This window comes from Anabas testudineus, chromosome 21 (assembly GCF_900324465.2).
Source record: "Anabas testudineus chromosome 21, fAnaTes1.2, whole genome shotgun sequence".
NCBI classification, from domain to species: domain Eukaryota; kingdom Metazoa; phylum Chordata; class Actinopteri; order Anabantiformes; family Anabantidae; genus Anabas; species Anabas testudineus.
In genome coordinates this window covers 17220838-17233777 of record NC_046629.1, presented here as the reverse complement: position 1 = coordinate 17233777, position 12940 = coordinate 17220838, and the positions used below count along the sequence as shown (strand labels likewise).

The following is a 12940-nucleotide window of genomic DNA, read 5'->3' as shown; positions in this document are numbered from 1 at the left end:
TTACAAATAGAAAATTAATTCCAACCCAATCCACCCAGTCCAAGTCCACAAATACTCTCTCCATGCTCTGTTTGTGTATTCCTCGGCTGGGTTTGACAAGTTCCTGACCCTGCATTGGGTTTGGTAAAGTACACTCTGGGAAACAAAAAGAAAATGTACTTAAAAAGATGAGAGTGAGGAAGAAAAAGAAAAGGGGAAAAAAAAAAAACGTAGTTAAAAGCAGACAGTTTATCACTAAATACCTCTAGGGATGTAGTGAGCATGACAGATTAAGTGTCTCCTTTGTCTCAATCTGTCACTTCTTTATGAATGTCAGGCACTCTTCTCTAATGCAGCATCTGTTATACAGACTCACAACTCGAGACTTATTTAACAAAGCCATATTCAAATCTCTGAACCTCTGCATCCGTGTCATTGTCCACGGCTTATTTAACAGTGTCCTACGATCCAAATGAGCACATTTTTGATTTTCAATATGCCACTGCAGGTATTTTCTCTTTCAGGTATTACAAAAAGGTAGGAGAAAGTGAAGGAGGAAGATAAAGGTTGGAGAGGCGTCCTAAAGCAGAGATGCTATCAGGTCACTTCCTAGGATCTGTGCTGAGAGGGGCGGATGGGGATCAGCAAGCTGCTGATGAAGATGTCTCTGTTCCAGCAGGAAACAGCAGTCTCGCGTTCACTTTAATTAGAGCTTGTGCCGAATCATTCACACATAAAACAAGACGGGGGAGAAAAAGAAGAAAAAAAACAAAAAAAACACGATCTTTCATGCATTGTAAAAGGTTCAAGATTAAACATTCAGTATATGTTAAAGCAGTTTAAGCACATTTTCTTTTGATTATCACAGCAGTGTTGTTTTTCTAATCATATTTTTAAAAAGAAAAACCTGGGGAGAGGAGAGAGGAGAAGAACAAAAAAAATTACCACCTCAGCTTGTCATCCGTATCCACTAACACCACTATTTAAAAGAAGTGTGGATAATGATCACCCTTCATCACACTGAAATCGCTTGTCATACAGAGTCCAGTTAAAAATACAATAATAAACCTGGGGCAAGTGAGACTGCTGGAAAATGTTTTAATGGGTTAATGCAGGCATTCTTGCAGACAACTTCCTTCTTTTTTTGCGTCGAACCCAAAAAAAAAAAAAAAAAAAAGGAAAGAAAAAGAAAAGGCGTTTCACATCTCAACATAACGCTGAATGATGAGCAACATCATGTAAAGGTGATGCTCCTCTTTTAATTTACAAAATCCTCCGAAGTGTCTGTCACATCACACTACATACGAGACGGACTGAATAAACATGACAATCCCCCATTCAAACACAGAATAACATTGCCAGTAGAAGTGATGCTCAGCATCCTACAAATATCCAAGCATGTTAGAGGAATTTGTTTGTACATACTCAATTCATTTAATTCTGCACAAATGTCACATAATTGCAGAAAATAAATTGTTAAAAACAAAATTGGTACTTGGACACTTTCTTGGACAATAACATGACCATGCATCTGTCTCTCCACTTTTAGTTAACCACAATATATTGAGAATATATATTTGCAAGTTGGCAATAAAAAAAAAAAAAAGAATTAAAAAAAAAATTCTCAATTGAATCTATAACAGTTCACAGATGTATGATCTGGATTATGTCATTCAAATGGGAGACCGTAAATACTTCCATATGCTTCCAATGTTTTTCTATATTAGGGCCAAAGTACAGAAAGGTTTCTGTGTTTACTATTAGGATTGACACTGGGTCTTCATAATGGCAGATTACCTCCCCCCCCCCACAAATATGCAATAGAACAGACTTTCCTTGTACACTGATTTTCTGAAGATGGTTCAACTGTCATTTACATAGAAATGGTGCCATCAATATGGGGCATACACATCTTTTAAAAAGTGTAAAGAACTGACCTTGCACTGAAAGTGTTCATGCTTTATAATGTCTAGTCACAAAACGGGCTAAACATTACAGGTATATAATATTTCCCATTTAGTTAAACCTTTGTTACGTTCCTATAGAACTCCATATCAAAATGACTATTCATGGGAACTAGTGCAACCTGGAGGAGGCCTGGTCTTTGTGACAAGGCAGGCACAGAGTAAAATAGACAAAGTACTCTAGGGAAGCTCCAGAGCAATGGCAGATATATTAAGGCCATTTTTTAAATTACAGGAGAAAACACAGTAGCAGACAGCCTGACTTGCTACCCAGACTGAACAGAATTCAGTTGGGGAAGCAAAGCAAGCGAGCAATACCGACTGAACCAATTTCCCCCCCCCAATCCATTGATGTGAGTCGTCCACATGCCAGCCTCCCCACATTCCCTGCCAGAAAGCTCCACTGTTCGTTATTCAAGTGTGTTCAGTTTTGGTGGAAATAAGAGTGTTACCCTCCCTAGTCCTTCCTTTGTAAACCCATGCTTCACACCTCCAGTAAAGTCCTGGGGCACAGTCAGGCAGTCAAGACTGTTTTAGACGCTTTCTGGGAAGACCAAAGGGTGGGCACTGTGCTGAAGCCAGGGCACGGAAGGCCTCGGCTACCAAGTGAGGATGGGATTGGATCATTGACTTCCAGCCTGCAGTCTCCATTATATCTGTAGCATGACTGTAAGCACAGGCAAAATGAAGTTAACACTCAGACCCAAGAATGTGCACATTAAAAATCAATAAACATAAATGAGGTCGTAATGACAAAGCTAAAGTTTCCCGGTGAACTTGAAAAGGCCCATTAGCGCTTTCTGTATGTGCACAGGTTGAAATCAATGCGGTCAGAACGTCTTCACGTGTTGAATACAACCGAGACGGAAAGAAGTTCAACGTTTCAAGGTGTCCTATAATAACACACTACATCATTTAAAAGGAAAACTTCACATAGCGACCACCTCCCTTCTTTTTAAAATTCTACAAATACTCCATTTCCAGGGTTTATGCAGGTATGAGTCTATTAATAACTCGGATACATAGATATGGCGGTTCAAACTGAAAAGGCAAATAGCACTCTGTCTGCCAGGGCTAAAACAATGAATTCTAATGCATCTGGTTGGGGAAAGAGATAAGAGCGCGTTATTAATCTTGTGTCACATATATCAGCTAATTACATACTTGCTATTCCAGTTCTTTCCATCTTTACAGCCCAGCTGTCTCAGGACACTGCACCTATGGCAAGGAGATAAAAAGGTAAGCATTCAGGGCTGGTAAACAGAAATGGCAGCAGAAATTTATCACTAGAGTTTTTTTTTTTCCCAGCAATACTTGCCTGTTGATAAAATCTATGGCTTGTGCTTTGAGCTGCTCGGCACTGTGCAAGTCTGCTAAGATGAGGGTGTCGGCCACATTCTCCACTGAAAGGCTGTTGCACAACGCCTCTTCACACATGACCTTTAAACGCTCCAGAGCATACTGGGGTGGAGGGTGAGGGGTGGGGGCACAAAAAGCAGAGGTTACATCCTAGATGCAGCATGGATGCTCATGGGTTGAGGTTTTGAGCGCAAACAAAAGCTACAAGTGCAACGGGGAGGAAGAAAAAGAGGCCAGGACCCAAAAACAGGCTGACGTAACGCTGATGTTAAAAAAAAGGGTTATGCATTTTCACCACATGGTGTATGATTATCAATTAATAATTAGGGTGATTGTGGATAACGAATTAAGGTTGTTGCTGCTTAATATTCTGGTTCACTACTCAATTAAAACCCCATCAAACCTATGATCAGTATGATATCTGTGATACTTACCCTGAAACAAGGAAATACTGCGCCAATTATGAATACAACCTAATATAAGCTGCAAAATGCGTACGTTCACTGGCAACATATCACTTTGAAATACATTTGCGTGTAAAGCAGGGTCTAAACAGCAAACTGAGTTTAAATATTAATTTGATATCCCTCTCCACCTTTAATTTAGCAACTCTTTTCTCACATGTGGTGGCTTTGTACCGTCTGTACTTGTCTTCACATCTGTGTACCAAGATGACACAAAACATTCCCACTAGCGCGACACACACAAAACAAACATCATCACCAACTGCAGCAGCAATAATTTCTGTTGAATTAAATCAGAAACACATAATCCTCCACAGAATTATAAGCTTTAAAAGAATCCAGTCATATTCATTAAAAGTGATTCTGTATTAAATTATGTTTTGCAGGTGTTCACGAATTTGCATTAATGTTCAGACTTCCAGTTATCAGAGAAAGGGAGGACATTATAGAATTTAAATATGGGAATAACGGTCCAAGTCTCTCTAGAAAGAAGTTGGTCACATTCAGCCACTGAGAAATACCACAAAGATCTATAATAACAAATGAAAAAACAGAGCCAGAAGTAAAAGTCTTAGCTCTTACTGCTTTCTGGATCAGGGTGTAAAGTGGGTGCTAATGCCAACTGGCCATTCTGACAAAGCCAGAATTAAAGGTAGCTCACTTTTTGCTTTGAAAAAGACATGGAAGACAGATGTCTACAAAAAAAATAAGCCAAGTTTTGATATTTAGATACTTACTTTATCTGCAGCTGCCAGCAAATTATCTGCCATCTTCTCCAGATTAGGGGCCTTTCCAGTATAGATGAAGCCCATCATTTCCTTAAAAACTTCTGGGTCCACGTCACTTATGTCGACACGATTCTGGAAAAGACAAAAGGTTTTCTTTACTACTCATAAAGGCTCTGCCACATCTATTTTAAAGGATGAACATTTATCAAGCAAAAATTGTTATGAATGTTTGATTATTCGGATTAAATGATCATACGACAACTGATACAGTGTAAAAAAAAACAAAAAAAAACGAACAATTGTGACTAGTTATTCTTACCTTTTTACTTTCTTCCATCTCATGTTCAAACATTGCATTAAAGACAGGCGACCTCGCTGTCGAATAAATAAATTGAACACATAAATTAAATGGGAAATCATTTTGCTGACCATGTTAGCAAAACAAATCAAGAGATACATCTTAAAACGGGACATATAGTAGTTGTCTGCAAGACATTTATAGTGAACTATTGCAGTTCTAAAATGTTGCTAAATCCACAAAGCTGCCACTTTGTCAGCATTTCCCCCTGACTACTGCAGCTGCCACCATGTCTAATGGAGACAAGCTGGAGAGGAGAACAGCCTCTCAATCTCCTGAATCCTACAGTCATCTGGGTCAAGAAGGGCCAAGCAGGGGTAGTGGGGTGGATTAGAGCCCGCTGCAGAACTAGGCCGCTACAAATCAAGCCAGGACTACAGACCCTGTGAAGCTTTTTCAGGTGCTTATGCCTCTCCATGCGAGGCCATTAAGAACAGACACAGTTATGTCCTGCTAGGGTCCATTTTCTCTATTGATTGTTGCTTGCTATGGGTTTGGGGGTCCACAATGGTTCTACCTGCAAGGATGGATTTGTGGGCTTTGAACTCCTGTCCTCCCACATAGAGGCTGCAGTCTGTGAAGCGTGAACACTCCCACAGGTTCCCCAGGTCATCAGACAGCTGACACTCCGGTACTTTCAGCATGTTCACATTGGACTGTCCCGAAATGTTAACAGAGTCCTGGACAACGCTTACCTGTAGATGAGAACAGATAGAACACAGTGAAGCCATCTCATCAGGGATGAACACACTAACAAATTCAGCAGCAAATTTAATTAACTCATGCTCAAACATCCAATTGGCTAGAGAAGGCATTCTGTCTTTAATCTGAATGTAATTTGTTTATCAGAGTGGCAATTTCCCTGAAATTGTAGAATCTTTTTGCAACCAAACTCCGGCACACAGTCTAGCCCTGGCAGAACTCAGCCAATTGCATTTACATCAAAATACATTGACACTTAATTTAACTTGTCCCTTGAAAGAACATGTCAGGAGACATTTATTTTTCTTGACACGCTGAATTAAATTATTTTGAGAACAAGCGTCATTGTAAATGATGGAAGAACAATTTAATGCTATTTGAAGCAAATGCCAGCAGTATACTTGTAGTTAAATGGCACTAAAACGAACACTTGGGTGGAAATGTCTCATGACAAGAATTAAGACACTCGAGCCTGATAAACTAAAGGTTACACAAGCGGTATAAATGCATCAATATGACAGTAATCTGATTTTGATGAATATTTTTAGTACAACAATTCCATGATTTTAGACCAAATAGAACAGAAGCTTATAACAACAACAATAATAATAATAATAATAATAATAATAATAATAATAATAATAATAATAAATGAGGAGACCAGAAAATTCTTTTTTATTCTGAAAACGTCTTTTGTATGAGAATAATACAACCCTAATTTACAACCTTAATACAAGTAAACAGCAGAACATTACCTCACAGAAGAGGGTGAGCTTGTCATCTGGTAAGAGCCCATTGGCTTCATCTAGGAGGAAGTCTCTCCTTATAAATTTTTTGAAGCCCCAGTCTTTACCTTGGACAAATCTATATGCTCTTTGGCTTTCTGTAATGACAAGAATAGAAGACTTTGGTTATTGCCTTTATGTTGAAATGAAAAGCAGCAGCATTATTAAAAGATCCCCAAATGTAAAGAAATGGAAGTTAACTTTCTGATCATCTCCACTCACCCATTGCTTTTGTCTCCTCTCTTTTAGCATTCAACAAAGAAAACTTGAACTTCGCTCTGACTTCACTTTTTGGACAACTAACAAGAAGTAAATACAGTGACAGATAATCTTTGCTTTCATCATCAAGTCCTTTTGGATTGACTCGAAGACACCTGAAAAGTAAACAGATACCACTACACATCAGTGATCAAAATAGAGGAGACAGCCATTACTGCTGTTATCACTATTCTAACACTATAAAGAGCCTTAAGGGATGATTTTATCATATTGAGACTCATGTAATTATCACTTTGAGTTCTCACAGTAAAATATAACATATAGATTTTTCAATGACATTGATGTTGAAGGAAATGAAACTAGATGTAACAAAACTACAAATATAAATCAAATGCATTTAAGTAATTAAGGATTTTAATTTCCAAGCCCTGCAGAGAAATATTTTTAGTACTGACCATTTCATTTTGTCATTAGGACCAGAGGAGAAGGTTGAGCTCTTTAACACCTCGCCCATTTCTTCTCTGCAAAAACTAAAGTTGTTTATGGTCCACATGTAGGAAAACTTCACTACTTTGACCTTCGAACCAGAAGAAACATGCACAACCATCAGACCAAAGCACATCAGGTTCTATATCCCCACTTTAAAAATACAGTAATAACTTTTCACTCTTGGATTAAAAGGTTATATGACTTGGAGGGATTGGAAAGGCTTGTTAACAAAGTCTAAATAAATAAATAAATAAAATAAAATAGCAGTATGACTGGACAGAAATGCCAGAGCTCAGTTTTCTCAGTACTCTCTATATGTAATGAAACTGTTAAAGAAGCTACATCTAAAACTGATTTGTATCAAACATTATGAATTCTATAACCTTCATGAACAGAACATTATACACTGAGGTTCCTGATGCCCATACCTGTGTGTAACACCAGCTCTCTGCCACAGGTCCACTTGACATCTCCCCAGGAGGAGGAGGGGTGGGAACCCGTGACATTGCTGGTTTAGGGGTACCACTCACTCACCTCCTTAAAGCACTAATCAATCCAAAACAAAAATAAGAAGTATTATTTTTGCACAAAAAAACAGCCTATATTTTGCTTATATAACAGTCCTCAGTAACAGTACTTCTTCACAGATCAAGTGGCAGCTCCTGCAAAGACAGAAGTATGAGCACTTTGATGGTTGTGGAACGCCAGCTCACGGCCACAGATGGGAAGACGTGTGTACCTCCATGGGAAGCACGTTTGGACTTAAAGTCTGGCACAAACTTCCTTATCAAGATTCTGACATTTTACAGTTCTTGACAACGTAGTCATATGAATGCACATCGTCACAGCTTAAGAAAAGTTATACTCACCAACATCAGACTGTAAAGAGAAATAAGTAATGAAAAACTGGTGAAACACAGGAATGTGTCACTTTTATGTCCTCGAAGGGTCAATGTCAATGTGACTACTGGAGTTGTAAAGAAATCAACTGGCTATTCTGTGAAATGTAAAACTTTCTTCCACCATAAAGAAACACACTTAAGAGAGGGAGGAAAATGCAACATTATACTTGCAATTTAGGGAAAAAATACTGTTAATAGGTGAACTTTATTATCTCAAAACTTTCCAAATAGCTAATAATACCAAATAGTAGTACGGCACAATTTTCTCTCCTTTACGTGCTGTACATTAATAGTAGAAAGCTTTTTGCCTAAATACTGGTCCACTAGTAATCCATTTTCCATTTGGGATAAATCCACACAGAAGGTGAACTGCACACATCTTACAGGTACAAAAGAACTTCCACTTAAGTAATATATTCTGTGATGGTGGCATATTTGAATAAATACTGTACGTAGCACAAATTCAGTCCACTTGACAGTTGTACAGCTTTAATTCTGATCACTAAATGGCATGTTGTGCCAGATGGGGCAATCTGCAAAGAGCAAGTTAATTTGATACCCAAGGACATGTTCTGCTACGCTTTGTCCATAGTCACCAGTTGTGTAATCATGTGCACAGATTTTCTGACAACTTCAACAGTCTGATTCGATTTGTAAATGAGCAAAGGAAGGACGACACACATGAATTGTTATCTAGATCATTTAAGTGGAAACACAGTGGAAAACAACTTATGCCACACAGCTGACTCACTGGTGAGATGAATAAAATTGTTACTAAACTAGCACTGTCCACTAACTCCTGGCCAGCAAACATCTGTAGACAATGGTGATAAAAGCAAATGCAGCATGTGTTTAGTCATTATAAATGACTCTTTTTGTGGCAAAGCGTGTTAATTTCATTCACTTAATCTGCAAGAGTGTAAAGGCAGCAATATGTCAAAGCCAAAACAAAAACTAGCATGTTCACACAAGTGCATTCTGATTAAAGCTGAATCTCAATTCCTTCCTTAACTGACACATCTGCTTTTGAGTGTCAGCACATTTAATTTTATCTTTCTCACCAAGTTCAGTTCATATCAAAGTCTCTAAACCCCTGTCATCCCTCTGATCGAGCCATCTCAGACTAAAGTATTTCCAGTCCTTAAACATGTATAAATTTGGTCTAGCCTGTTGAATATTTCTGTGACAACTGGCAAATAAGAATCAGGGCTTTATTATTCAACTTGTCTTATATTGTCTTATATTCAAACTTACTGCTAAATGCAAGACTCACACATAATGACTAATTGTTTTTGAGTGTATCCTCTGCAGCACTTGTTCCTCCTTTTCTCCCTTTCTTTACAATGTCATTCTCCAAAATTTCTTTCCATTTCCAATATTTTGTTTGAGGCTTAAAGTATTCAAATTGTGAGACAATGTGCACATATTACCATGCAATCAAGGACTATAAACAGACATCTGATGTCTCAGACTTGCATTTCACACTTAAACTTAAATCTATGATGTAACACAAAGTATTACTAATGGAATATTAATGGAGTATTGAGTTTTCAGTGACAAGTTCAAATGCTTGGTACAGTAGACTGCTGCAACTGAGTCACCTTGAGCTATAACAGCTAAATCATGGTTTAATCATGCAGCATAAGCATTGAAATTAAAACGTTCTCATCACCTCTTGAATGGTTGAAGTGTACAAAGATGAGTATTTTCTAAGTTATCACAGGATCCTTCATGGCCCCATCTCCATGTGCCCCTCTTGAAAAAAAAGATACAAATTAATATGAATATGTAAGTATATAAATATGAATGAATAAAATAGAGATCTAGAGAGCCTCTTGCTGTTCAGGGATGCTATGTTATCCTAAAATGAAGGGACAGCCTAGCATATAACTGACTGTCACAATAAGATAGTCAGTTAAATTATCTAAAGTTGGTTCATGGCAACTTCCAAATAACCTCACCTGGATGACTGATAATCTTCACTGTCAGTTAAATCGGCTAACTTTACCTGCAACTTTGTTTGGCTAGCACGTTAGCTGGATTAATGCTACCTCGCCTTCAATACAACAGAATTCGTGCTACCCGGAAAGGCATCTAGCGAATTTGCATTAGTTGATAAATAACTCGTTATATCTTTAATGAATTTCACATCTTACATTAGCTTAAATGCTATTAAAATGGAAGCGGACGTGTCTGCTAAAAACCGATATCACTAGGAAGCAACAGCTCAATGTTAGCGTAACATCAGCTGAAGTGTCAACACCAATTTTCCATTATCAATAGCACTTAACATTTAACGGTATGCTATCTTAGCATAGAATAAAGCTAATAATTCAAAAGAAGAACAGTTATATTTATCAAATCTATGAACTGTGTGTGCCATACGCATTTAGCTAACCCAAGCTGTGTTCTCCATGTAGCAAGATTAACGTTAATGTTAACTTAGCTTTAGCCTCAGACCGCAAAAGCAGCCAACTGATCAGCTAGCTTGAACACAAAATAACAATAAATCTGTTCGCATGACGTTACTACCGCGCACACTTGGCACTGAAATGGTAACGTCCCTCTTCTGCTATAAAATACATTAGCTTACGATACCTTAAATTAAATTTGTAGAGCCATGTAGCTACAGATCCCACACTACCCGGTATTAAACAAAGGCCTTCCCTTATTCCTGTGACAGGATGCTAACCAACCAAGCTAACGTAAACCCGGGTCGATACAATCTGCTGGTGGGAAAACAACGGCGGCTAACTAGCAACAAGCAAAGCTAATTTCTGCACTGATGCTCACAAAAAGTTTAAAAAGACTTGATGGCTGCGTACCTTTCAATTTCATACTTCCATATAAATCGGATAACGCATATAGCTTTGTGTCACACTTGCTCCTTTCACCCTCCGTAACTTTAAAGTCTTTTTCACTCAGTCTCTTCACAAGGTTTCTTTGTCTAATTTATATCTGTGCTAGCTTACATCTGTCTAGCTGGCTTGTAGCTTCTCAGGCTAGAAAATAGAGCTACTGCGCACGCGCGTGGATAACGTCCTGTTCCATCTCATTGTCAGCTGGGCCAGACTTCAACCACTGCATTAAACCCAAATACAAATGAAAAACCAATAGTGATAGGTGCATTGTTTCACACTGTAGCATGAACTGTTAAAATATAGCCTTATTTAATGGCCTATTAATATATTTTTGCAACATGCACCATGCTAAATAAAATCACATAAACAGGGAACTCTGCCTTTTTAGGGCCATAAATAGTAGATTGTTCTTACAAACTATTTGAGGTATGGTTGGTCCCAGTGACCTTAAAATCAGTTGCTCTGAAAAGAAATATTCTACAGGGGACATTTTTGCTTCCTTTGTGGATAGAAGGACCTGGTGGTGGTTTATAGGTTGATGTTTTGGTGAGGCTGATATTAGATCAATGATGTTTCAGTGTACTCATTCACATAGCACATGATGGTTTCCTCATTTGAGAAGAAATGCAAAGAAGGGGAGGGGAGGAGATTTGCTCGTCTTTGCCTATCACATGTCTGTAATAGTCCATCTTCACAGGCTGGTGAAAAAAATAAATGCAGACAGGATACTTGATGTTGTGTAGCTTACACGATAGATCAACCCTCCAACTGCAGCTCATTTTCAGCCACTGTCTCTTCCTTCTGCTTCTGAAGTTTCTGTCTAGTTTCCCGGAAACAATACTCTATAAAGGACCCCTGTAGGTCTGTGATAACTAATTCCCTTTCAGATGAATGGACACTGTTCTGCACCATGAGTGATAAATGGCTCCTCTGCACCAATCAGCCTGTATTCATGAACACAGATCCATTCTTTTAATTTATCCACTTTATAGTGATGACAAACACCTATGTAGGCCAGTTTATGTTTGGACAAATATACGGTAAACACAGCTGCAAAATGTCACATTTTGATACACACATCAAATTTGAGACCACATCAAATGTCTTTAATATCACAGCGATGATGCAGTGACCCATCTTGAAGTTGAAGGGATGGATGATAAGATCACAGTTGAGGAGATACACGGAATACTTATCGGGAATTCAAATCAGTTTAATTTAAGGGCAGGGAAACTTTACTGAATGTGTCCACAGATGACAGAGTTCAACAATCTAAGAAAAGGAAGGCTTAGAAATAACCATTTAATTGTATTTCTCTGCTATTCTTTAATAGTGCTGGCATACAATTCACAGACACGGGGAAATGTGTGCAGATGGTTTATTACAATTTTCTATACAGTTCTTAAAGCTTTTATTTTCGTTTCACAGCCTTGATTAGTTTTACATCAGTTTGACTGTCATGTTTCTATTCTTAGTGCATGTTTGGCTTCGAAATGAATAGCACTGAATACCTGTTTTGAGTCTTTGTCCTATTTGATATGTTCATCAAGCATGAATATCTCCTTAAACAATGGCTGTCACAGTTCTTGATGTCTAGTCTACAATACTGTTATAATTAAGATGATCTCATTATTATTATTCCAAATATTCATGCCTCTGGTGATGAAGACTGATACAGACTTGCCCACATTCATAATATGAGCAGGAATAAAAAGGCTACAGTGACAGGACGAGCCTCGCTGACCTTATCAGAACATGGTTATACAGATGTCAAGAGAAAAATGAAGTCTGGCATTAGTCACACACGTTTTTTCCCAGTGACTTGGAAATAAAATCATAGTACCGAACAAAGGAAATGGTAAAACACCCAAAGGTTCCAGTTTAATCTAATTTGATCATTTCAAAGTAATATATAATATAATAAGTAATACCCAAATGTGAATTCCATGTCTATGGAAAATAGGTACTAATTGATCAGATTATCAGTAGTCATGAAAAGGTTATTCATTTGCAACTGTTTCCAACTAAAAATGACTCTATAACATGAATAAATCTTTTCATTTGACATACTGAATGTGTATTTCGTGATGCAAAATTTGATATTGCTTACACTTATTATAAGATGTACAC

The 12940-nt window shown here is 37.9% G+C and overlaps 1 protein-coding gene across 1 annotated transcript; it reads right to left on the bottom strand.

Moving 5' to 3' along the window:
• Positions 1-1068: 1068 nt before the first annotated feature.
• On the bottom strand, positions 1069-10942 carry spopla (speckle type BTB/POZ protein like a). Its single transcript, XM_026376630.1, has 12 exons — positions 10775-10942; positions 9622-9704; positions 7476-7593; positions 7014-7135; positions 6562-6713; positions 6310-6437; positions 5370-5547; positions 4814-4869; positions 4504-4626; positions 3262-3404; positions 3108-3161; positions 1069-2610 (listed from the first exon to the last, which is right to left on the bottom strand). Exons 3-12 carry the CDS (start codon positions 7551-7553, stop codon positions 2466-2468), a joined length of 1179 nt encoding a protein of 392 aa, XP_026232415.1. The 5' UTR covers positions 7554-7593; positions 9622-9704; positions 10775-10942; the 3' UTR covers positions 1069-2465.
• Between the last annotated feature and the right edge of the window lie 1998 nt (positions 10943-12940).

What these genes read in the sequence shown, in the direction of transcription:
- spopla (XM_026376630.1), bottom strand. Translation starts at nt 7,553, where the DNA reads ATGTCACGGGTTCCCACCCCTCCTCCTCCTGGGGAGATGTCAAGTGGA. An exon ending in AGCTCACCCTCTTCTGTGAG is followed by an intron (nt 5,548 to 6,309) that starts GTAATGTTCTGC and finishes TCTCATCTACAG; the next exon opens with GTAAGCGTTGTCCAGGACTC. An exon ending in TGCTGGCAGCTGCAGATAAA is followed by an intron (nt 3,405 to 4,503) that starts GTAAGTATCTAA and finishes CCTCCACCCCAG; the next exon opens with TATGCTCTGGAGCGTTTAAA.